The following is a 23,623-nucleotide window of genomic DNA, read 5'->3' as shown; positions in this document are numbered from 1 at the left end:
AGTCTCAACCTTCCCCTCCCTGCCCTTGTCCTGCTGGCCACACCACTTCTGATACAAGCCAGGACGTTCTTGACCATCTGGGCACGCTGCTGGATCACCTTCTGCTGGCTCTTGACCAGCACCCCCACGTTCTCTTCCATGAGCAGCTTCCCAGCCACTCCTCCCCAGGCCTGTAGCGTTGCCATGGGATTGTTGTGGGCCAAGTGCCATGCGAACCTCACTATTGGCCCCATCCATCGATCCAGCCCATCCAGCTCCCTCTGGAGAGCCTCCTACCCTTGAGCAGATCGCCGCTCCTGCCCCGTCTGGTGTCATCTGCAAACTCACTGAGGGTGCACTTGATCCAGATAAAGACATTAAACAGAACTGGCCCCAGCTCTGATCCGTGGGGAACATCACCACCAACTTCATTTAACTCCTTTCACCACCACTCTTTGGCCTTGGCCACCCAGCCAGTTTTTGACCCATTAAAGACCCATCCAAGCCAGTTTCTCCAGAAGAATGCTGTGGGGAACAGTGCCAAAGGCTTTACTAAAGTTTAGGTAGACAATATCCACAGCCTTTCTCCTCCTGCCTTCCAGCCCAGGGCCTGGGTACCCTGAGACCAACTGGTCTTGCTGTTAAAGACAGGCAAAGAAGGCTTCTCCCCATCACTTTGCGCCGCTGCTCAAGGCATGCTTTGCTCCAGCTCTGAACCAACAGCAGCTCTGTTGCTCCACATAGTCCTGGTAGAGGTCCAGGGCTTCCTAATTCATGAGCACATCATTAATTATCTGCTGGAAGCCAAAGCCCCAGCATCTTGGTGGGACTAAATGAGGCCATTAGCAGAGCTGCTTCTTGCCATTGCTGGCTCTGGCTGGCCCGGTGCATGTTGCCATCCCACATTGGCAAACAAGAGGCAGAGCTAACCCTTGCATTGTATCTTTTGGTACCTATTTGGTCTGGCCTTTTCAGCTACGCCTGAGACCTTTCCAAAGGAAACCACCACATCTGAATCCTGAGAAGCGAGAAGCCAGCACAGGGAGCTCGCTGATACCATGGGAGCTTGAAATCAAGCACATCCCCATTGCTCAAGCGATGTGAAGGGTCTAAGGCAGCCTGGGTTGAGCTGCAGCACCCAGAGCGGAACCAGTGGGGTTATCCTGAGTGAAACCACACAACGGTTTGAAATGAGCAGCTCGCCTGCCTCCCTGCTCCCAGCTTGCTGGGTCGCTCACCCGCGTGCAGCGTCTCCAGCTGACGGATGCTGCGTTGGGCTGTGCCCACTTGGCTCTCCCGACGCACGGAGCAGCCAGTCCATTAAGCACTGAGTCATCCTCCGCGCCGTTTCCTTGGGCCAGGGGCAGCAGTTTGGATAATGAAAAGCCTCCGTGGCCAAAGCCAGCCGCTGTGGAGAGCAGGGCTGGGGAAGGAGAGGACACCCGGCAACCTGGTCCAGCAGTGCCGGGGCAGAGAGGTGGCTCCTCTCCCCCTCTTGCCTTTTGGGGTGGGTTTAACCCTTTCCTGGGTTAAAACAAGGCTTCCCTGGTCAGGTGAGTGCAATGATGCTCTGTGCTGTTTCTGCCTGGATTAACCATGTCCTGATGGGCTCTCCCATGGGCAGATGTGCTGTCCAGAGGCCTTGGCTTATTAAAAGGACAAGGTGTTCAGGGAGCTGGTAATAAAACCATGAAAGCTTTTATGAACCAGAGTCGAAGGCACTGATATCGCTGTGCTCTGCGTGGGTGAGAAATGAGACAAGAGTTCCTCCATGCTGATGGTTTTTTTTTTTTTTCCTCCCCCCTATTCATCTTTCTCAACAATTATCTTTTATTTTGATACCTTTCTATTTAAACCTTCAGAACCAGGCTCGGGATAAAGAGGAGGCTGAATTGCTTAACAACCAGGCACCTTGTCGCACGGGTGCAGAGGACCTGGAGATGCTGAGAGCGATGGAGAACATTGCTGGGCTTTCGGCAGCAGGAATTGTCCCCAAGAGCCAGGACACAAAGTCCCTGGAGCCCATCTCCTGCGGGAAGCAGCGACACCTCCTCTCCAGCAGCCTCAGGAGGAGCCGTGTTGCTGTGTCTGTGTTGCACCTGGGTCTGAATAGCTGGGATTTCCTCCTCGTGCTGCTCATCCCCCTCAGGCCCTGCTTTGGGGCTGTTGTGTTTTCTGCAGTCCCTTCAGGGCTGTCTCGACTACTTTTGTCATGCTGGAAACCTTGTGATTGATCGGCTGCAGCTTTCCAGAGTTGTGAATGGCACGTTGCAAACCGAAGGCGGATGGAAACCCTGCAGAAAGTCACTGAGCTGAGCGTGCGGCTTCATTGACTCCAGCAATTAGCGGGAGGCAACGCAAAGCCACTGGCTGCTGCTCAACAACTGTCCTGAAACACTTTCCCCATGCACCAACTCCCTCTTGGCTCGCTCCTGCCATCCTCGCTTGTTCTAACCCATGTCCAGAAGAAGCCTCTCCTTTGGGATACCCACAGCTTGCTGCAGCCCCAGGCCACCAGTGGGTACCAGCCTTGTGTGTGTGCACACGCAAGTGAGATGCTGGGATGTGCAACACAGGATGCAGGGCAACAGGATCCCCCAGCTCCTCCCTGCGTGCAAATCCAGCCTTTCCCCCTGTGCTTCCTGCTCATCCAGTACCATTTCCCTCCCTCCACCAGCCTGGCTTTGCTGGCGGCTGCTTGTCCCCATGTCCTTGTCACTGCCATAGGGCCCGATAGATCCCATTTTCTTTTATTCCCTCTGACACTGGTTGTGGTCACAACAAACCTCATCTCATTAAGGAAACGCTGAGGATAGCGGGAAGGGGAAATGGATCTCCCCATCTGGTAAGTGCCAGCTCGGGCCGGCGGCACGCGCGTGCTGCGGCCCCAAGCGCTGCAGAGCCACGATGGAGCAGGCAGCTCATGTGTCCTGGGTGTTCAAACACATTCCTGGAGCGCTGGTGCAGGAGTTGAAGGGTTAACGCTGCCGGCGTGCAAACCTCCTCCAAACAGCACCGATGGGAGCAGCAGCCTCTCGGAAAGCTGGCAAACAAATTCAAGCGACGTCGCAACTTAATGCGTTTCTTTGCAGCAGAGAGGAGGAAAAGCAGCGCTCAAAGGCTGAGCAGACAAAGGCAGCGCAGATGGGTGCTGGGGGACCCGGCCAGCGCCACGTGCTCTGCGCTGCTTTGCTCCCAGCTAAGCTGAGATTTGCTGCTCCAGCTCCGTGACAGAGGCTGGGGTAGCCTGGAGGGGATTTGTGGGCCAAAGGGGGAACCTGCCTAGGAAGGGCTGTAGCTGGGAGTTACTCTGGTGTCACTACCCCTTGGTGTTTGTGTCCCATTTCCCCAGGAGGAATTGTGTTGCGTGGGGAGGGGATACAGCACTGGAAGCTCCAGGCATATAGATCAGTGCATCTCCTTCCCAGCAGCCGCCTGGCAAACAGCAGCCCAGCGGCTCCGAAAGTGAGGTCCCACTTGGCTTCTTGTGCTGTCATTTGCCTTGAAGAGACATTAAACAGAGAAGCAAATCCCCTAAAACACTCTAATGAAGCCGGTGGCTGCCGTGGGCACTGTGGAACTGGGTCTGGGGCCGCTGGGTGCCTGTTGGGAGGAGGCTGATGGGCACGAGTTTGGTGTGCGGTGAAAGGGCTTGGTGGACTCGGGCAGCCTGGACCTGTAGCCATTGCCAGAGGGCTACTGACATGGCCTTGTCATTGTCCCCTCTCCCAGAATGACACGCTTCTCTTATTCTAAATGCCACCCTCCCTTGGCAGCCGAGCCCATGCAAGGAGCAGATGGAGCCCATCTTGAACGTGCAATCTCAGCAGAAGCAAAGCCAATAAAGCGAGTTAATTACCAGCATGTTATGTGAGAGCTGGGGATTCCCAGGGGATTGGGGAGACGAGGCAGCCCTTCAGCCGCCACCAGCAGCTCCAGAGGGGCTGTGATCCAGCCGGCCGCTGCGGGAGCGGAGCTGCCCTCCCCGGGGACCGCTCACTGCAAACACCCTCAGCAGACTGGGAGCTCTGCAGATAGCGAGGTCGCATCCATCCCTTCCCCTGTGGTTTTCCTGCCTGTGTCTCATGAGGGATATTCACAGGGTGGCTGCAAAGTGCCAGGCAGGGTTTGCTCTCCACTGGGCAGTTGTGGCTGTGGCTGTGGGAGATGTGAGGGCAGAGCATCCTTTGCCCTTGTTTCACTGCTGGGCAAAATTAGGAGAGGAAGTGGAGCAGCTCCTGAACTCCTCTGGTTTGAAAGTGAATTTAACTGGGCTTGAAAGACCACAGGCCCCTCTACCATGCTTTGCCATGCAATGTTTACCAGTGATGTGAGGGGCTTCTCCAGTCGAAACGCCTGCTTGGAGGCAGCATGTGCAGCTCTGGCAGTGGAGGATGTGGATGTGTTCTTCACCCTCCGTGGTGCTCCTGCTCTGCTCCCCGTCAGCTGAGCAAATAAAGCTTGGACTTGTTAAATCCACAAACAGTTGCCAACTCGGTTGCCCTGGTTGGGCTTGCAGCTCCCATCCACCCTGCCCTTGCCTGGGAGATAAGGACGGCAGTGGCTTTAATTCCTCACTTTATGCATTGGCTGCCAATTCTCCTGCCCGCTCACCCTTGATAAATATTGCACAGAGATTTGGCAGCCACCGTGCTGGAGATAAAGGTCCAGTCCCACCAGATCTCCTTCCTCTGGGCCTTTTGTCTGGTTCTATGTCCAATTTGTTTAACAACCCACCTGCTGCAAGAGCGGCTCTTCCCATCTCTGCTCCTGCTTCCCATTATTGCCTCTGAGCGAGCTCCCTCCTCGCCATGCCCAGCCTTGGCAGGGAATCAAGCACTAAGAAAAGGCTCTGTCACTTCCAGGCCTTGAATTGTCATTGATTTGGGATCGATAGCGGAGCCTGCCTTGGCTCAGTGCTCTCTGGGGCCTGGCAGGATCCTTTTCCCTAGCATCACGTGGGTGCTGAGGTGCTGCTTTGTCCCCACGAGCACAGCCTGACCCGGGATATGGGGACAGCTCTGTGCAGCAAACCTGCAGAAGAGAGAGCACCAGTGGGCTTAGCCTTGCTACAAATCCGCTTTCCAGCCCTGCAGCCAGGCTGGATGAGTGCAGCGTGGGGTCCAAGGGCTGGTGTTTGGGAGGCATCAATGGGAGCTGTGCTGCATCGTGCTCCCCCACCACGTCTGGGTTTGCTGGCTCGGAACCCCTGCAGGAGCTGGAAGCTGCTGCCTGATGGTGCACGATGGTCCTATGGAGAGCACAACGCTGATGGGAGCCGCTCAGCCATGGGATGGGGAGAAATCACAGCATGCACAAGGATGCCCAGCCCTGATGGTCTCCCCAGGACCGTGCAGCAGCAGATGTGAGCATTGCTCCTGACTGAGCCTCACATATCAGGGCTGCTGTAGGCAAGAGGACAGGAAAAGACTATTGATTGGGGTGTGGAGGGAGACATAGAAGGTCTCAAGCAACCTTATTTCTGAGTATAGATCTGGTTGGCAGCATCTGGTAGAGCTGATATCCCCTCTTCGCATCCTCTCCTGCAGCATCCTGAGCGTTATCTCTCTTAGGAGAAGATCAAGTTCAGAAAGAGATGAGTGACGCTCAGATCTGGAAGCGTTTGAGCTCAAACGTGGCACGTATGTCTGTTATTTGTGCTGTCCTGCTGGAAGAGCAGCTGTCCTGGGCAGCTTCAGATGCTATTTAGCTTACAGGGCTCTGGATTCCCCAGTTTGGGGGATGGCTCTAACAACACGGTTTGATGCCTATCACTTCTAAAGCCATGAGAAATGTCATCTGAAGTGCAACAAATAACGTTCCGATTATCTGCTGGATCCTAATGCTACTCCCTGGAGATAACAAGCTGCAATTTTCCCCCTGGGCCACACAATAATCGCCCCAGTTACTCCCAAGCACTGGTTATTAAACTCACAGCCCTGCTTTCATTTACAAAGCACAAATAATTAAGCAGGTGTCTGTGTTCATTCTCTGGCTGGGAGTGACCAGGGTTAGTTCTGCTTTGTGCTGGGAAAGAAGCTCTTGGTGGCTATGGAAAACCTCCATGGCTTTTCTATTCTGTGTGGCACAGTTCTGTCAAGAAGCTGCTGGATGATGGACCAAATAAAATGCAATTGGTATCCCAAAGGATGTAACCTCTATCCAACTATAACATCACAGGGATTTAGGGAGATAGTGGGGTTAGGGAAGCTGCAATGTGATCAGCATATGAAATCACAGCCTGGGCCTTATAGAAGGTGATGGGCTGGTTTGGTTTAGCTGGATTGCTGTCGGGTGTTACTGGGCTGTGTCCAGGACACTGGTGGCCCATCCCAGCACTGTTGTACCCTGGAGCAGTCAGGGGACAACGTCCTCTTACCTGTGCCCCAGGGCAAACCTGCACAAAGCCACACTGCAGCTGCGATTTCACAGAATCAAGGTTGGAAAAGACCTTTAAAACCATCAAGTTCAACCATTAGAAGATTTGCACGTAGCTCCTGTGTGTCTGGATGCGTGCTTGCTCCCCACACGAGTGTGCTTCTGCACCCACACACGCATCCAACACGCACAAGCTCACTTGGACAAGGAGGCTCCCCGTTTCTGTAGAAGAGGAGCGATGAAAGCAGAGAGGATGACCAGGATGGAGGGAGATGCTGGTGAATTATGCATGACACAGGGAGGAGAGCCGTTATCTGCACGGACAAAGGCCTGTGCCAGGCAGCCCCGCTCTCGCTGTACCTGTCCCTTCCTTTCGCCAGCGCTTTATCTCCGCTCCCAGCTTGTAATTCAGCCCAAATATCAGAGGAAGCTGGAAGATTAATTTTCTCTCTTTGCATGGCAAAGGAGAGGGGACACGCTCTCACTCCAGACTCCCAGCTGCTTAATCCACCACGGAGGCCTGCCGAAGGAAAAGGCAAACATTTATCAGTGTTGGCAAGTTACTGGTGCGGGGAGGGATGCTCGGATGCGGTGCTTGCACTGAGCCAGGCCCCCCACAAGCAATGGGCTCTCGCAGCAGGGCTCGGTGTGCTTGGTGTGTGGACATTTGGGGTGGCATGAAGGAAAGCAAAACCTTACTCCCTCTGCAGTGTTAGAGCCCAGAGGAATGTGTGGGGCTTGGGAGGGCTGGACTCCTGCCCTGCCATGCCACAGAGTGTGACCTGTGTGTCCTTCCAGTGTGGGAGCGTTCACGGCTCCAATATTTAAGAGATGACAAGTGTATTAATATAAAAAACTAGATAAAGATCCCTTGAGTTTAAAGCAGGAAACATCATCTCAGCTCTTATTTCCCAGCCCTCTCCCTTAGCTTACTCCCTAGCTTAAATGAAATCATAAATATCAGCCCACAAAGGTCCTTTGTCACTGCACGCAGCTCCCGGCGACAAGAGGTCATTCATTAAAAGCCAGATGAAGGCAATAGAGACTCCCATTGTTTTTTAATGAGTTCAGGATAAGGCCGTGGCTTCTCTGCTGACATTAATGCACCGTTTCGCTGCGAGGAGCAGAGGCGATGGACTGCATGTCACTGCAGACAGGTTTGGCTGATCCCATCTTCACCCCGGCATGCAGGCAGAGACCACAGATAAACCTGGTTCATCGTTCAGAGTGATGGTGCAAACACGGCCCCTTCGGCCCCCTCCTTGCAGATTTCTGCTCTGACAGCAGGATGGAGCCAGGAGGGGGCTGGGCTCTGCTCCCAAGGGATGGGACAAGAGGAAACGGCCTCAAGCTGCACCAGGGCAGGTTTAGATGGAGCTGAGGAACAATTTCTGCCCCAAAGGGTGCTCAGGCATTGGAACAGGCTGCCCAGGGCAGGGCTGCAGTCACCATCCCTGCAAGTGCTCACACACTGTGGAGACGAGGCCCTCAGTGCCATGGGTTAGTGGTGGCCTTGGCAGTGCAGGGGAATGGTGATGATCTTAACTTGATGATCTCAAGGCTTCTCCAGCCTGCTTGATCCTATGATTCTGTGATGCACTGAGCAATACTCCGCAGGGCTGAGCAGGACTGAGGCCCCGCAGCTCCCACCCAGCACATGAGCGTGATGCCATCTGCCGGCCTGTGGCTTGGCCCAGCCGCCAGGAATTGCAAGTTCATTCCCAAAATGTCCAGCTAAACCCATGCTGCCCTCCCTGCTCCGGCTATGGAATCATTCCTTTGTGAAACCCATGCTGTAGTAATGGGCATCAAGAGAAATGCACCCAAGAGCATCTTTTCTTCCCCTGGAGAAAGGTTGCTGCCTTGAAGTTTCTCGTTTTCCCCTTCTTTTCTGCTTTTTGGAATGCTTTTTGGTTCAGGAAGACCATCATGCTCTAACTGCTTTCGGATTAAAAAGGACTTAATAAAGGTTTCCCCTGAGCACAAAGCTGCACAAATGGGTTTGCAATTCTGGACTTCATTCCGCAGGAGCTGGGCAGGGAGATCGGTGTTTGTGGAGCTCCATGGGTGGATGAGGCTGGGAGGGAAAGGTTTTATTACTGCAGGGCTGCTCAATGTGGCACTGGGGCAGATTTCTTTGCATTCAGCCCCGAACAATGAGGCCCGGGGCCACCATTGGCATCCCCATAGGCAACAATCCCAGTCACATCGTGGGCTCGAATCTCCAGTGGCTGGAGGAGGCGAATGGGCTAAAGCCCAAAGAGGGGGAGAGAGCAGGAGGGGCTGGAGGAGGCTTTCTGCTGCCTGAAAACTGTGAAGTGCTTCCGCCAGTAATCGCCGGAATCATCAAATTAGCATAAATCCTATTAACGGTTTCCCAGATGAGACATTTCAAGGCTTCTCCCCCCCCTCTCCCTACCACAAACAAAAGAGAATATAATTACTTTGCAATAAAGCAGCTCCTGGAGAGGCTCCTCCATCCTTCTGCCTTCTCTTGTCCCTTGAAATGAAGCTAAACCGTGACGATACGCAAGGTGCTTTTGACCTCTCTGCTCTCCTCACGCAGCAGGCAGGGAAGACTCTGCAAAGCTTTGAGGGACCGCGACCAAGCAAGTGGGGTGCGATGGAGGACGTGGCCTGTTTGCCGTGTCCACATCAGATCAGCAGGGAAAGGGGGGTTCTGAGGTGCTGTCTTGGGCTCCTCAGCTCCTGATGCCCTTGGAGCATCGTGTTTCAGAGGAGGATTTGGCACTATGATCACTGAATACATAGGGAAGGAATCTCATTTGCTTAGCAGAGGAAGCCGGTACCTAATGCAGTAACTCACTACAAGCACCACGGGGGCAATAATCTGCAATAATGTGCTTTTTTATCGGCATGAGATTGTGGGTGACAACGTAAAAGAGAATTTGCTCACGAGCAAAAGCCTCCTTAACCCTTATGAATGGCACTAAACCAACTTCCCTGCCTACAAACACGGTCTGCCAAGAGAGACATCTTAGCGGGGAGGATTTAACCACAGGCAGGAGCCGCAGGAGGCCCTGGGGCCAGCACTGGACCAGTTGAACCCCTTCAGAACTGGGGTGCGAGGAGGGCTGCGATGGGGTGCGCACGCACAAGAGGCTCTCGGCAGAGCCAAGCGTCGCCGTCAGCCTCCAACTTGGGGCAAATGGGGCTTTTGGATGCTTTTGTGGTCGAGGATTGAGGTCGGGTCCTTCCTCTTGCTCCGCCGTTGACGCCGAGGATGAGCTGTGTCTCTTCTGGGCTTCAGCTCCCTATAAAACACAGACAATCTTGATTACCTTCCCCAAGGAAGCCTCGCTGATGTTTACTCTTCAGAAGGCCTTGAGGCTCTTTCCGATCTATTATGAATTAATTATTATTAATTAAGTTAAAGCAGGCTTTATAACCTACAGAAAGCAGTTCTGACAAAGCAGCTGGGTGCTGGAGAGCAATCTGCTTCGCTAACTCCCTTTCCCATGTTGCATTTAGTTCCGCTTTCTAATGGCTAACATCCCCTCGTCAACTACCCACTGTTTTGGTTCAGATTTAAAAGATTCGGTCCCATTCTGAGTTGATGATTATGCGATTTCGCTTCTAAGTATTGGGGTTTTATGGCTTTGCACGTGGAATGTCTGCGGGTGGCTCAGAATGGGGCTTTGCCTTTGGCACGCAGGAGGGATCAAAAGCTTTTACTCAAATCGGTGTTTTAAAGGCAAAAACGAGCTGGGGCATCATATGTCTCAAGAGATAACACCTAAGAAACAGCCTCCCGGTGCTCTGAACCAGCCGCGGGTTGCATCCAGCACCGGCGCTCTGCAGAACCCCTGTGAGGGGCTCAGACTCACCCGTGCCCATGTGCCTCAAAGTCACACCTGGGTCCTACCTCAGAACGGCTTTTTCTCCCCAAAACAGCCCCTCCGGTGCCAATGGCTGCCTTTGGGCCCTCAGAGAAGCCGCAGCCCTCCGCTCCGGGCGGCCTAGGCCCTAGCAGCTCTGTTGCTACGCAACGCGGGGTGGAGGCAGCCGCCAACAGTAAAGATGGCACCTGGGCGGCTTCACCCTGCGGCCTCACGGGCCGCCCACCCACCTTCTTACCGGGTGTGGAGCGGACAGGCCCCGCCCTCACTAGACATGGCGCAGGCTTGGCTTCAGCCTCCCAATGAGTACAGCCAATGAGAGGCGCGGGTGGGTGGGGAGCACGCTGGGATTGGCTGGCTGCCGGGATTCAAACCCAAGTGCGGGGCGGTTGGCTACGGCCGTTGGAGCTGGAGCTTGCGGCGGGCCGGCGGCCCAGGTGAGTGTGGGAGAGCGGCTGAGGGCACCTCGGCACCGGGACCGGGACCGGTTCCCCCCCGTTCCCTAGGCCTCGGGTTCCCCTCACCCAGGCCTCGGGTCCCCACCGGCGGAGCGGAGCCGCCGTCGTGGGCCGGCGCCTTGGGCGGGCCGGGCCCGGCGGCGGTTGCCTCATTTTCCGTCACTACCTCCGGTCGCCGTTGCTGGGGTTCTTTTACCGTGTTCCTTCCCCGGGCCCTGCCGTCGAGCTGGGCTCTAATGCCCGTGGTGGTGGTGGTGGTGGTAATTCAGGCACGAAAGTAGAAGGGGACTGAAGCCGGCTGCAAGGAGCAGAGCAGGGCCCTTCAGCAGAGAGCTTCTCCCCCCAGTACAGATCAGGTAACCGGGAAACTCCCGAGATACCTTCGTGTCTGTGGAGTCTGGGACTGCGGAGCGGGTACTGAGGGCTTTCCACGGCTTTCCTTTAGCTGGTGTGCTCTCCCTCCCGGTACCTGTGTCTCTATGTGCTGCTGGTGGTAACGTATTGGTCCAGGCTGCCCTGTGTGCCCCAGCAAGTTATTGCACGGGCAAAGTAATTTCTGTGTTGCTGAGTTGGAGACTTTCCTCTTCATTGCTTCTGTTTATGCCATTGTTGCTAATGGTTGAGGGAAATGTGCTGACTGTCTGAATGTGAGCAGCTATTTGTGGCAGGAGCTGTAATTTCAAAGGCTGCTAAATTTAAAACTGTATTAAAATCCCAAGAATGCGGCTCCTATTTTTATCTTACTCTGAAAACTTGCACATTTTTAGTGGCCTATATAGTACAAAGTTATTTGTAGGCAGGGCATGAGCTGCATTCTGCAGCTTTCCAGAAGGAGAGTGATTTGGGATCCCTCAGCTTGCCTTGGCTTCTGGGCCTCTGTAGTGTTCTGGAGAGTATTTGAAGCAATAAGGTGAAGTGAGCTACTGCCTCTGTGGCTCTGCTGTCCATAAACTGAAGGGGTGAGAGTCTTCATTCCCTACAGAGACTTTAGCTGCATCTGTCTCCATCAAATAACTTAGCTTCTAAAACACGCCTGAAAAATGAACTAATTCTAAAGCTGATTCTCTTTCCTTTGGGCTGGTGCCATGTTGGCTGCTTGGAGGTGGGAAGAAAGGGCTGGGCTGTTGGTTAACCTCTGGCTTCTTGCAGGAAGATGGAGATTGAGACTGTGGTGCTGAATTTACGGAATCTGTGCGAGCAGTTTGAGCGCCAGGCTGAAGTTTTAAGTGAGGGAACTGAATACAGTAAGTTCTGCTTCTGAAAGGGGGTTGTGCAAACAGACATCATTTGCTGCTGTTGAAGAATCAGTTGATGGATGATGTTAGGGGGAATAAAACTGCTACAGGCAGTGAGATTTGAGGGGACTTTCGTTGTTAAGTAATACAAAGTCGCATGCTGAGCTTGCGGCAGGGCCACGTTGTAGGATCATAGACTGGTTTGGGTGGGAAGGGACCTTAAGATCACTCAGTTCCAACCCCTGCCATGGGCAGGAGCACCTTCCACTAGAGCAGCTTGCTCCAAGCCCCATCCAACCTGGCCTTGAATACTGCAGGGATGGGGCAGCCACAGCTTCCATGGGCACCCTCACAAGGAAGAACTTCCTTATCTCCAAGCTGAACTTCCCCTGTTTCAATTTAAACCCATCACCCCTTATCCTATTGCTTCAGTGCCTGATGCATGTCCCTCTTCAGCATCCCTGTTAGCCCCCTTCAGACACTGGAAGCTGCTCTGAGGTCTCCATGCAGCTCCTCTTCTCCAGGCTGAATAGCCCCAGCTTTCTTAGCTTAACATTCAAGCAAGCTGGCTTCATCCACACAGGGTCTCATGTCCTAGCTTTTCTGGGTGATGCTAACATGAAGGACTTTAGTTTGAAAAACTGCAGGATCTCATGACCATCTCTGGTGTAGGTGGGTTTGTCAAAAGGCTGGCTGCTCTGCTCTTCAGTTGAGAGCAGGTTGTATCACTAGGTATCTGCTGTCAGTGAAGAGGGCTGCTGCATCTCCTGCTTGCCTGTGTTTTCTCTCCAGAGTTCCTTCAGTTAGCAAAGAACTTTGAAGAGTATAGGAGAAAATGGCAGGAAACGGAGCATGAGCTTGTCAGGTACAAAGACCTCCTCATGAAAACTGAAGCTGAACGTAGTGCTTTGGATGTGAAGCTGAAACATGCTCGCAACCAAGTGGATGTGGAGATCAGACGGAGGCAAAAAGCTGAAACGGACTGTGAAAAGCTGGTGAGTAATTCCTTTATTACCAGTTACCTTTCTAGAGGGCTGGAGGCAAGGTGGTGGAACTACATTGATCTATGAAAAACAAGGACTGGCACTCAGGATTACTGGTTTTATTCCTCCCTGGGAGAAATCTTGCCCTCTGTTTTGGTCTGGAAAAAGGTGACCTGCTGCTGTTACCTTTTGGAGCCAGGGCTTTGCAGCCAGTAGCAGTCTGAGGGCCTATATGTGGCATCTCAAACACTTCAGATGGGTTCATGCAGTAATTAAACACACTTCATCCGTGGCAGCTTCTGATATGCTCTACCTTTACAGGAGCGGCAAATGCAACTGATTCGAGAGCTGCTCATGTGTGATGCCTCTGGGAGTATTCAGCTCAATGAAGAGCAGAAGTCTGCCCTCGCCTTTCTTAACAAGCAACAGGCTTCTACTGGGGGTTCAGGCAACAAAAGGTAGGCAGAAGAGCTTTTTGTCTGAGCAAGTATCAAATGCTAAATATCCAGGCAGCCGTGTACCTCTGTGACACATGCTGCACCCTATCAGTAGGGTTTTACTTCTATTCCACTTTGAAATACAGCTCCTCTGAGTCAGTAGCATTGTTCTGGAACCAGGGCTGACTGAAAGCCAAGCTGATAACAAGTTCCTACTAATTTTCTTTTTTTTTTATTGTTATTATTATTTTTAGGCTGTCTACAATAGATGAATCTGGCTCATTTCTGTCAGATATCAGCTTTGACAAGACTGATGAGTCACTGGTAATGTAACTTCAAGTTCCACTGTAAAACCTTGGGGTGGGGGGGGTTGGGTTAATCTCTGGAGACCCCTTGTGTTTAAATTACTGTGGTGTTAAACTGGTAGAGCTGGTTTGCATTGCTCTGATGTGCTATTGGCTAAAACTTAATGAAGTCCTGGCCAGAGGCTGTAGGGTATTTACACTGAGCTAACCAGTGCTGTGTATTTCCCACAGGACTGGGATTCCTCTGTGGTGAAAGCTGTCAGACTGAAAAGGAGAGAGAAGCGGGTATGTTCAATTCTTTCCCTTCAGATAGATTCCATTGTTAGCCTTAGCTGACACAATGGCACCATCTGTCATCTCACAGCCACCTATAATGATGTCTGAGCTACTAATCACAGTCAAACTTCAGATGGATGTGCTGCTACTTTAATTTGGATCTGTGCTGTGGATTTAGGTTGAAAGTTAATTGTGATGTTTGTCTACTGAAGACAACTGGAGCTCTGCATATCTGTTCTGTTATGGCCTAGGGTCCGTAAGAAAGCACGGGAAGACTATTAACAGCTTCCAGATTAGGGGAAAATCACGTAGAAAGTTAGCTTTCTATTTTGTAAAGGAGCTTGTGCTTGTTCTGGTCTGCTATTAGTATGCAGTAGGCACAAGTGGGAAAAGGCAGCCTGAAATCATCACTAGCAGGGTTGGGAACAGTCTTAGGACTTCTTAGTTGCCCTTTTTTTTGTGTGTATGGTTTGGTTTTCTTCTCCTTTTTCTCTTTTCTGAATTGGATTACGAAGCTGGGTAGGAGAATTGCTAGAAAGAGCAATGTATTGAGGCCTTCTCATACTTCATGGCAACCTTGAAGTTGCTATGAAGAACAGGTACTGTGAAAGAAAACACTTCTGTGGCATGTGCAGATGGTTGTTTAGTCTTTCTAGTTATACTTGGCTAATATAACACTCTGTTAAGAACAGAACTGCTTCATAGTCAAAAGCATACTGTATCTTTTCAGCGGTCTTCCAGGCAGTTCATTGAAGGCCCACCATGTCCTCAGAAGAAAACCAGATCAATTGGCTCCACGGTGGACCAGGTATGCTGGTCCCTGTTGGGTTTGGGTGCACTTCCACCAATTATATGCTGCAATACCTGTTTCTAGGGCCAACAAACTAGAACATCCCATGTCCTGTCAGTATTGCATCGCTAACGGCTTATTTTTCATTACAGGGAAATGAATCCATAGTGGCAAAGACAACTCTCATGGTCCCCAATGATGGTGGCCCAATTGAAGCTATTTCTACTATCCAGACTGTGCCTTATAATATGAAAACTCGGAGGAAGAGTGGTAGGTGTCATGTCTCCGTTTGTCCAAAGTCCTGAAGCAACCACTTAGTAGGCCTTATAGAACCTAGGTAGCTGCTTCTAGCTTATGATGCACACTTGCTTTTAAAGCAAAGAGGGATAGGGTGCCAACATTCTTTTGTCTTTCAGGTCCTCTGCAGCCTTGGAGCAGTGAGTCAAGCATAGGCAGTAAGCAACTGGAAACCAAACCGGAGACCGATGGCTCTGGCACCCCACAGAACAATGGGGGAGTGAGGCTGCACGACTTTGTTTCAAAGACGGTAGGTCTACAGGCAGGAAGAACTTGGAAAAGCATCTCCTTCCACTTTGAAATGGGTGTGATATCAGGCTCTTGGTAAGAGGCTACTCAAGTCAATATTGACTGTACCAGTTACCTGCATTAGATTAGGGAATATGTTATCCTATATGGTTATGCAGTCTAAGTCAGATTCATAGAATCGTGGAATGGTTTGTGTTGGAAGGGAGCTTAAAGCTCATCCAGTTCCAACCCCCTGCCATGGGCAGGGAAACCTTCCACTAGGGCAGGTTGCTCCAAGCCCTATCCAACCTGCTGGCTCTGAACACTGCCAGGGGTGGGGCAGCCACAGCTTCCATGGGCACCCTGTGCCAGTGCCTCAGTACCCTCACAAGGAAGAACTTCTTCCTTATCTCCAAGCTGAACTTCCCTTGTTTCAGTTTGAGCCCATCACTGCTTGTCCTATCGCTCCATTCCCTGACAGAGTCCCTTCTCAGCATCCTTGTAGCCCTGTTCAGATGCTGGAAGCTGCTCTGGGGTCTCCACGCAGCTTCTCCAGGCTGAACAGCCCGAACTTCCTTAGTCTGTCTTCACATGGGAAAGTCCTGCTGAGTGACTACATTGCACTAATCTCTTCCCATCTGTACGTTCTGAACCATTAGGTTATCAAGCCAGAATCGTGTGTTCCATGTGGAAAGCGAGTGAAATTTGGAAAAATCTCTCTGAAGTGCAGAGACTGCCGTGTGGTTGCTCACCCAGAGTGTCGGGACCGCTGTCCTCTTCCCTGCATCCCCACCTTGACAGGCACTCCTGTTAGAATTGGAGAGGTGAGTCTGCTGGGTGAGCTGCCAGCACAAATTGGCTTGTATTTGGTTAGAGGAATGGGCTCAGGCTCTAACAAATCTGCCTTCTGCAGAAGAGCTCCTGTTGCTTAAAGGTGCATGATCTACGTTAGCAAGATCGTTTGTGTTGGAAGCAGGGTACTACTTCCAACTGATATGGATGCTGTGTTAGGAGGATGTGGAGTTGGGAATATGGCAGCTCTGGGTAGGCAATCCTGCAGCCTTGTGCTGATGGATGTGCTTTAGATCTCGCTGTGAATCTCTGAGAAATTATTTTCTATGTCTGAAGACTGAGTATTCCTTCATTTTTCCTTTTGCCTTTCAGGGGACCTTGATGGACTTTGTCCCTTCTACTCCTCCAATGATCCCTTCCATCATAGTGCACTGTGTGAATGAGATCGAGCAGCGAGGGCTGCATGAGGTAAAAAGAAAATGAGGTGTGAAACAGTGCTGATGAAATGGGTTGTGGTGTTAGGGAGGCAAATGAACCCAAGCATACCTTACTCATTGTGTGCATAGTGCTGGTCAGTGGGTGACTGTGGGTGAGCAACAGTGGCTGTACAGAGTGCCCAGGTGTGGAGAGCAAGTGGGAGCAGGATGTCAGTTTTGTATGTGCTCTTGATACTCTGCCTCTAAGCAATGCTTTCTGTTACAGACAGGCCTTTACCGGGTGTCTGGCTGTGACAAGACAGTGAGGGAACTGAAAGAGAAGTTTCTTAGAGCAAAAAATGTTCCTTTGCTCAGCAAAGTGGATGACATCCATGCTATCTGTGGCCTTCTCAAGGACTTTCTGCGCAGCCTGAAAGAGCCCCTTCTCACGTTCCGGTTAAACAAGACTTTTATGGAAGCTGCAGGTGAGGAAGCTGCTAAATGACATCTCCAAATCTTTCCCTAGGCTTGATGGTCACAGGTTTAGCTGTCGTGTCCACTGGGAAGACCCCAGGGCTCTGTGGAGCCCTCATACTTGCAGCTGTGTTGATGATGTGCCATGTGCTTGGAGGATATCTCTTCTGCTGTACTCCTCTGGAAGAGGAAGGAAACAAGTTCTGCTACTTGGGCAGGATACCAGATTACTGCAGTGGCAGTAAATGTTAAGTTTCTGGCTTCCTTGTTTCTCAGGATAGCTACTGCTGTGAGGGGAGTATTGCAGCTGTGCCTTTGGGACCACCTTCTGTGGTTTAAACATATTGGGTTTTTTCTCCTAGAAATCTCAGATGAGGACAACAGCATTGCTGCTATGTACCAAGCAGTTGGTGAGCTTCCTCAGGCCAATAGGGACACCCTGGCTTTCCTCATGATCCACCTGCAGAGGTATGTCCAGATGGACTGGTAGTTCTGAAAGAGGGATGTTGCCACTGGTGCCCTCTTGAAATGGGCTTTTGTAATTGCTTGTGAGCATAAAGTCTTCATCCTGGAAAAAAACGCTTATTCAGAAGCTGCAGTGGGTATGGGTTGGGGTAGTTGTATTACAAATGAAGGGGAGAAGCTACATCCTCTTATTGTTTTTAATACAGGGTGTCTCAGAGCCCAGAGACTAAAATGGACGTTGCCAACTTGGCCAAAGTCTTTGGCCCCACAATAGTTGCCCATGCTGTACCTGATCCTGACCCGATGATGCTCCTGCAGGACACGAAGCGACAGCCTAAGGTGAGTGAGCAGAAAGAGCTGCTTGGAGTGAATGTATCCCCTTTAACAGGTTCAAGTGAATTGCTGGAGGGAGCTGAGGTGATGCTGGTCCTAGTGTCAGTGTGTCAATGCTGTGTGCTGGTCTGTAACATCATCCCCCTGTACTTGGCACTGGTAAGGCTGCACCAGTTCTGGTGCAAGATGCTACAAGAGAAATGTGGAGGTGCTTGATGGGGTCTGGGGAAGGGCCTGGAGCACAAGTGCGATGAGGAATAGCTGAGGGACTGGAGGTATTTAGTCTGGAGAAGAGAAAGCTCGGGTGGACCTTATCGTGCTCTACAACTGCCTGACAGGAGGATGTAGTGAGGTGGGGATCAGTCTCTGCTCCCAAGGAACAAGGGATGGGACAAGAGGAAAAGGCCTCAAGCTGCACCAGGGGAGGTTTAGATGGAGCTGAGGAGCAATTCCTGCCCCAAAGGGTGCTCAGGCATTGGAAGAGGCTGCCCAGGGCAGTGCTGGAGTCACCGTCCCTGCAAGTGTTCCCAAACTGTGTAGCCGAGGCCCTCAGTGCATGTGTTTGTGGTGGACTTGGCAGTGCTGGGGTCATGGTTGGACTTGATGATCTTAAGGGACTTTTCCAACCTGGTTGATTCTGTGATTCCATGATTCTATTCACGGGTCTCTCTGTAGGTAGTGGAGCGACTTCTGTTGCTGCCTATGGACTACTGGAGCCAGCTGATGATGGTGGAGCAAGAAAACATTGACCCAGCACATGTAATTGAGAATGCCAATGCCTACTCCACACCACAGACACCAGATGTTAAAGGTAACCCCTGAGTTCTGCTTTACTCCTTACTGGCTGTGCAACTGCTGTTGTAAAAATAATGCCCCTCAGTCAGAGCTGCTTGAGACTCTGGAGCATTCCTGCATGCTTCATGGAGGAAGAGGGAAGAACATGGCAGAAAAACACTAGTATTGTCTAGTATTTTTGGCAGATGCTAGGGAATGTTCAGCCTGGAGAAGAGAAGGCTGCATGGAGACCTCAGAGCAGCCTTCCAGTATCTGAAGGGGGCCTATAGGGATGCTGGGGAGGGACCCTTCATTAGGGACTGTAGTGACAGGACAAGGGGTAACGGGTTCAAACTGAAACAGGGGAAGTTTAGATTGGATCTAAGGAGGAAATTCTTTCCTGTGAGGGTGGTGAGGCACTGGAATGGGTTGCCCAGGGAGGTTGTGAATGCTCCATCCCTGGTAGTGTTCAAGACCAGGTTGGATGAGGCCTTGGGTGACCTGGTTTAGTGTGAGATGTCCCTGCCCATGGCAAGGGGGTTGGAACTGGATGATCTTAAGGTTCTTTCCAGCCCTAACTATTCTATGATTCTGTGTCTGATGTTCCTTGCATGGCAATGAGCACTTCAGCTGCCCCCATGTTGCTCACTTCACTACCTCTCTTTTGGCAGTGAGCATACTTGGGCCCCTCACTTCTCCAGAGCACCAGCTCTCCAAGACTCCATCATCCAGCTCCCTGACCCAGAGGGTCCGCTCTACCTTCAGCAAAACCACCCCCAGGTAAGTGCCAGTGGGATGTTATGGAGCTGTTGGGTTCAGTGCAGGTGAAGTACTAAAACCAGACTTTTGGAACCTGTTCTGGGAGCAGCCTGGATTTACTAAGCCAACTCTCCCTTCATGAGTGCTGTAGTAACAGTGCAAGCTGCACAATAGTTTAATTAGTGGCCTCTTATGGTAGGGAGAGCAATGCTTTGTGTGGGAGATGGGTACAAGTTGGGTGAAAGTCCCCTGGGGAAGGGAAAGTGTTAGACCTCTGTATCCTAAATGCAAACCTGATATTTTTCTTGCTTCTCTTGATCTAGATTCGGGAGCAAAGGCAAGTCAACAGCCCAACTTGGGCATCAGTATAACTTTTTTGCTTCTCCTGTGCTGAAGTGAAGTGGACCTGGGAGGTAGCCATTGTCCTAGCATTTGCACACCAGTATGCACCAGTACAAGAAACACCAGTCCTCTCTGTGGCCATTGGCAGCTTATGTAATAAGATCTCTTTCCATTTAGCTTCCAGCTTAACTGAGACTTTTAATGGGATTTTATTGTGCAATGTATTTTTATTATCTAATGCTGTGCTGAATTTTAGTATTGGTGAAGAAAGTAATATCAGGATTTATTCCAAGTTTTAATAAAAAAAAAATGCTAGAGGAACTTGCTGACACTTTTCAGTAGCATCCAGTCTCATAGCCGTGTGGAGTGGAACAGTCATATAAGGATTGTGAGCTTGTTGGGTTTTGCTGTTTGGTTTTTAAAGCTCAATTTTGGTTTTTAAAGATGCTCTTCACACAGCAGTGATGCTGATTTGTTGGAATCCAGTGTTTCCAGCAGCACCCAAGTCTAATTCGTGACTTGGGCTGTGGTCATGCAGCCTTTAATCCTGAGGATGGCACTGTTGCCTTTGAGCAAAGGATGCTCCCTAACTGCCAGCGGGGCTGCGACTTTAGTGAAAGAATGTTTCCTGGTACTGCATTTACAAGGTAAAAACTGTCTGTAGATGCAAACCCCAAAGATTCCAGGGTCGTCTAAATGAATGAAAGTGCTGCTCATACTGGTGCGGGGATTGAGGGTGGGTTAAGAGCATCCTTACTTTTGGGAGTCCCTGCTTTCCTGAACTGGGATATGTGGCCTGGCTCAGTGCTGTGTGAAAAGATTTATGGAACACATACAGAAGCTTATAAAGAGACTGTTTTTATTGAGCTCTGGAAAACTGTCATGACTTGTGCAGCTAAGTAAATAATGATCTGTGTGACCTGTGGTTCTGTGCTGTGGCTGATGCTTGTTACTTGTGCTATAGTTTTACCAGTGCAAGAAAGCAAAGCTCCTGTTTTTACATTCAGGCAGAGGCAAGCACACACACGTTTCAAAGGACTCATGCCAATATAATCACAACTGTATGCTCCCTAAACAGCAGCTAGCCCTTGCTATGTTTGTATTTAAAGCAATAGGACAGGCCAGCGACTATGTCTCTGCCCTGTATGCAGGTTCTTCACCCCACCAAGCCCCCCCCCATCAGTTAATGACCTTGTGGATGAAGCCACCTTCTTATTTGCTGCAAATGAGAGTTCTGATAATGGAAGGCACTTCTCACTCTCCCCTAAGTGGCACCTAGGTCTGATCTACAGCAACTCCAAGGGGGTGGTGCAGGTCTCCCTGCAAAGGACTGTGCTCAGCTCCCATGAGCCAAATTCTTCACCTTTGTTTCCATTCCCTCCTCTCAGAGAAGCGGGACTGGGGGCCTGGTGTGTAAATTTGGGGCAGTTGGTTATCTATGGGTGGGCCTGTATGTATGGACAAGGAATGGGCTGCGATGCCAATGGAACCCTTGTATCTACATGAGGTGATGGGCCTGCTGTTAGAGAGAGAGAGAGAGATGCTAGGCCTGGATGCCTTCTAGCTTTGCAGATAGGATTCCCTGCTTTGCCCAGGCCTCACTCTAGCTCGGCTGCAGAGAATTCGGCAGGCAAGTGGCGGTCAGTGTCTTCCATGGCACGGTGAATAGCAGCAGCAGCCTCACCGTGGTAGTGCTGAGCCAGCTGGGTCAGCTTCTGGGCACACTTCCTCCTCATTGCTGTTGCCATGGGAATCCGGTACCCATCCATAAACTTGGCTTTTGCTTCATCAAGAGACTTCTTCTTGTAGAAGAAGAAGTTTCCCCAGTAGAGATTAAGGGCTTGAAGGCTTTTGAGGCTCAGGGTGTCCTTTCTCTCCTGCAGCTCCCTGTAGATCTTCTCTTCCTGTGCTGGGTCTCTTGCGCCATAGAACTCTGCTAATTGCAGCTTTACAAACACGAGGTCTGGATGTTCCTGAAGAATTTGGTTGAGGTCTTTGATGGCTGCTTCCAATATGTTATTCTTGTCTTTGTTATTTGCATTAAGCCACTGTTTCTTATAGCACTTGGCCAGGGCTTGATAGAGAAGGTGATAACCTGGATTCTGCTCCAGGGCTTGCTGTAATATCTTAATTGCTTTCTGTATAGCATTCCTTTTCAGCCAAAAGGAAGATGAAGCCTTGAGGACATCAGGATCAGAGCTTTTCTCTACGTTTTCTTCTATCAAGCTAATTGATCTTTCTGTATCTGCTTGTTCAAGTAGCATGGCTAAACACATTTTGGCTCTGTAGTTATTTGGGTGCTCCAGAACAGTTTTTTCCAGTTGGATTCTAGCTTCCTCTGCAATATCAGGATACCAGAAGTAATTCCAGCAGGAGTAAAGAGCCATTCCAAGCCCAGCATGGAAATTCCTGTTCTCCGGTTCAAGCATCAATGCCACTTCAAAGCACTCTCTTGCCCGTTCCCCATTCCGGGCTCTGATAGCCAGGAGGGACCAGCCTTTCTGGGCCTGGATGTGTGGGATCAGCCGTGCATCTAAAGGAGTTGTGCAGAGCTGCTCAACTTGTTGCAGATAGCTTTCAGCCTCCTGGTAAGAGGCCTGAAGGTAGTGAATCCAAGCATAATTCCCATATATAACCAATGAACCAGCAGCAGATGCCTGCTGCTCGTCTTGCCTCTCATACTCTTCAGCATCTTTAAGGCTTTGCAGAGCTTCTCTGCTCTGACCTTCCAGCTGGTACAGGTATGCCTGCAGCCCCAAGAGTGCTGCCTGGTTTTGGTGGGGTGTGTACTTGATTTCAACAGCCAGCTTCTGCAGGACATGGCTAATATCAATGTGGCCTGCTATACTCAAATGCCAGGTGAAATGGCATTGAAGGGCATCCAACTTTTCCTTCAGCTCTTCCTTGCTGCAGAAAGGAAAAGGTGAGTTAGGAATAGGCAGCATGTGGTATCCTGTGGTACCCACACAGAGCCCAAAGGAGCTCCTAGCTGTGCTTGAAGCAAAAAGGAGGGAGAGGTGGAGGATGGGGCTCTCCCCACTCAAGCTACTCAAAATCCTGTGAATCTTTGTTCCAATCAACCCATTTTCAGGGAGCCATCAGGGAGGCTTCCTGGCTTCTTGGCCTCCAGTGCCTGAAGCCAGGGCTGCTGCTCTTACCCAATGCCTTCAGGATGGACTTCAAGAAACAGGAAGAGTAGAGCCAGCCAAAACCACACAATGAAAACTTCTCTGTTCCCCAGGAGAAAGAAAGAAATAGGGTCTGTGCCTTCATGGGAGTGATGCATCAAGAGATGGCTCAGCAGGGAAAGTCCAACACAGAGCCATGCAGATGTTGGACTAGAGCATCTCTTATCTGAGGAAAGGCTGAAAGAGCTGGGCCTCTTTTGCCTAGAGAAGAGAAGGCTCACAGGCATCTTAGAAACACACATAAAAACCTGAAGGCAGAGCCAAGCTTTTTATCAGTGGTGCCCAGGGTTTGGGACAAAAAGCAGTGGGCAGCTGGGGGGGAAGCTTTATCATGAGCCTCTTTGTCTTTTAGTTGTGAGAATGGTAGAGTACCAGAACAGCTTGCCCAGGGGGGTGATGGAGTCTCCATCCTTGGAGATATTCAAAAGCTGTTTGGATGTGGTTGTGGGCAACCTGCTTTTAGGTGGCCCTGCTTGAGCAGAGGCTTGGTCAAGGTGTAACCTCCAGGACCTTTTGCAGAGTGAAGTCAACCCAAAACCATTCTCTCTGGAGCAGCTACAAGAATGGAAGCTGTGCACTTACCTCATGCTCGCTGTGGCTGGAGCAGCACCCTTAGGGAGTGATGGCTTGGGCTGGATCTCTTCCACACTGCAGCAGATGCACAGGGTAGCAGTGAGTGTGTAACTTACCAACTGACCCTTAAATAGCGTTTCTTTCTGGGCAGGGTCTAATGAAACCATTGGACTTGGAAGAAACAAAACTGAAAGAAAAGACTTAAACCAGAAAATGATGTATCCTGATGTCCCTGCCTAGAAGCTGCTACCTTCCCTTCCCAAAATGGGACTGGGATCTGG

General features: G+C 50.9%; 3 protein-coding genes across 5 annotated transcripts in view; 1 reads left to right on the top strand and 2 right to left on the bottom strand.

The window, feature by feature from the left end:
• Positions 1–23,623, bottom strand: part of LOC134169472 (cytochrome c oxidase assembly protein COX14) — a 119,964-nt gene that overhangs the window by 42,417 nt on the left and 53,924 nt on the right. The window lies entirely within an intron of this gene.
• On the top strand, positions 10,555–20,500 carry RACGAP1 (Rac GTPase activating protein 1). Of its 3 annotated transcripts, none has more exons than XM_062629987.1 (17): positions 10,555–10,654; positions 11,825–11,919; positions 12,703–12,905; positions 13,215–13,351; positions 13,585–13,654; positions 13,867–13,920; positions 14,642–14,719; positions 14,854–14,971; positions 15,118–15,248; positions 15,886–16,050; positions 16,391–16,486; positions 16,721–16,919; positions 17,271–17,376; positions 17,580–17,712; positions 18,382–18,517; positions 19,152–19,260; positions 19,563–20,500. In XM_062629987.1, the coding sequence occupies exons 2-17, from the start codon at positions 11,829–11,831 to the stop codon at positions 19,636–19,638; spliced, it is 1,902 nt and encodes a 633-aa protein (XP_062485971.1). In that variant the 5' UTR covers positions 10,555–10,654; positions 11,825–11,828; the 3' UTR covers positions 19,639–20,500. The 3 variants fall into 3 exon arrangements, with proteins under 3 accessions (XP_062485971.1, XP_062485970.1, XP_062485972.1); XM_062629986.1 differs by having other exon boundaries at positions 10,636–10,654; positions 11,829–11,919; XM_062629988.1 differs by lacking the exon at positions 10,555–10,654 and adding an exon at positions 11,170–11,585.
• LOC134169465 (interferon-induced protein with tetratricopeptide repeats 2-like) lies at positions 21,179–23,484 on the bottom strand. The gene is made up of 2 exons (XM_062629990.1): positions 23,352–23,484; positions 21,179–22,488 (listed from the first exon to the last, which is right to left on the bottom strand). The coding sequence occupies exons 1-2, from the start codon at positions 23,354–23,356 to the stop codon at positions 21,180–21,182; spliced, it is 1,314 nt and encodes a 437-aa protein (XP_062485974.1). The 5' UTR covers positions 23,357–23,484; the 3' UTR covers position 21,179.

This window comes from Pezoporus occidentalis, unplaced genomic scaffold, assembly GCF_034315485.1.
Source record: "Pezoporus occidentalis ecotype Australia unplaced genomic scaffold, CSIRO_AGI_Poc_V1 ctg345, whole genome shotgun sequence".
NCBI lineage: Eukaryota > Metazoa > Chordata > Aves > Psittaciformes > Psittacidae > Pezoporus > Pezoporus occidentalis.
Note: the sequence above shows the minus strand (reverse complement) of the source record. Positions and strands in the feature narration are given on the sequence as shown.

Coding starts and splice junctions, on each gene's coding strand:
- RACGAP1 (XM_062629988.1), top strand. CDS start 11,479: ATGAGCTGCATTCTGCAGCTTTCCAGAAGGAGAGTGATTTGGGATCCC. Junction 16,920..17,270: donor GACTTTTATGGAAGCTGCAG/GTGAGGAAGCTG, acceptor TTTTTCTCCTAG/AAATCTCAGATGAGGACAAC. Junction 17,713..18,381: donor ACACGAAGCGACAGCCTAAG/GTGAGTGAGCAG, acceptor GTCTCTCTGTAG/GTAGTGGAGCGACTTCTGTT.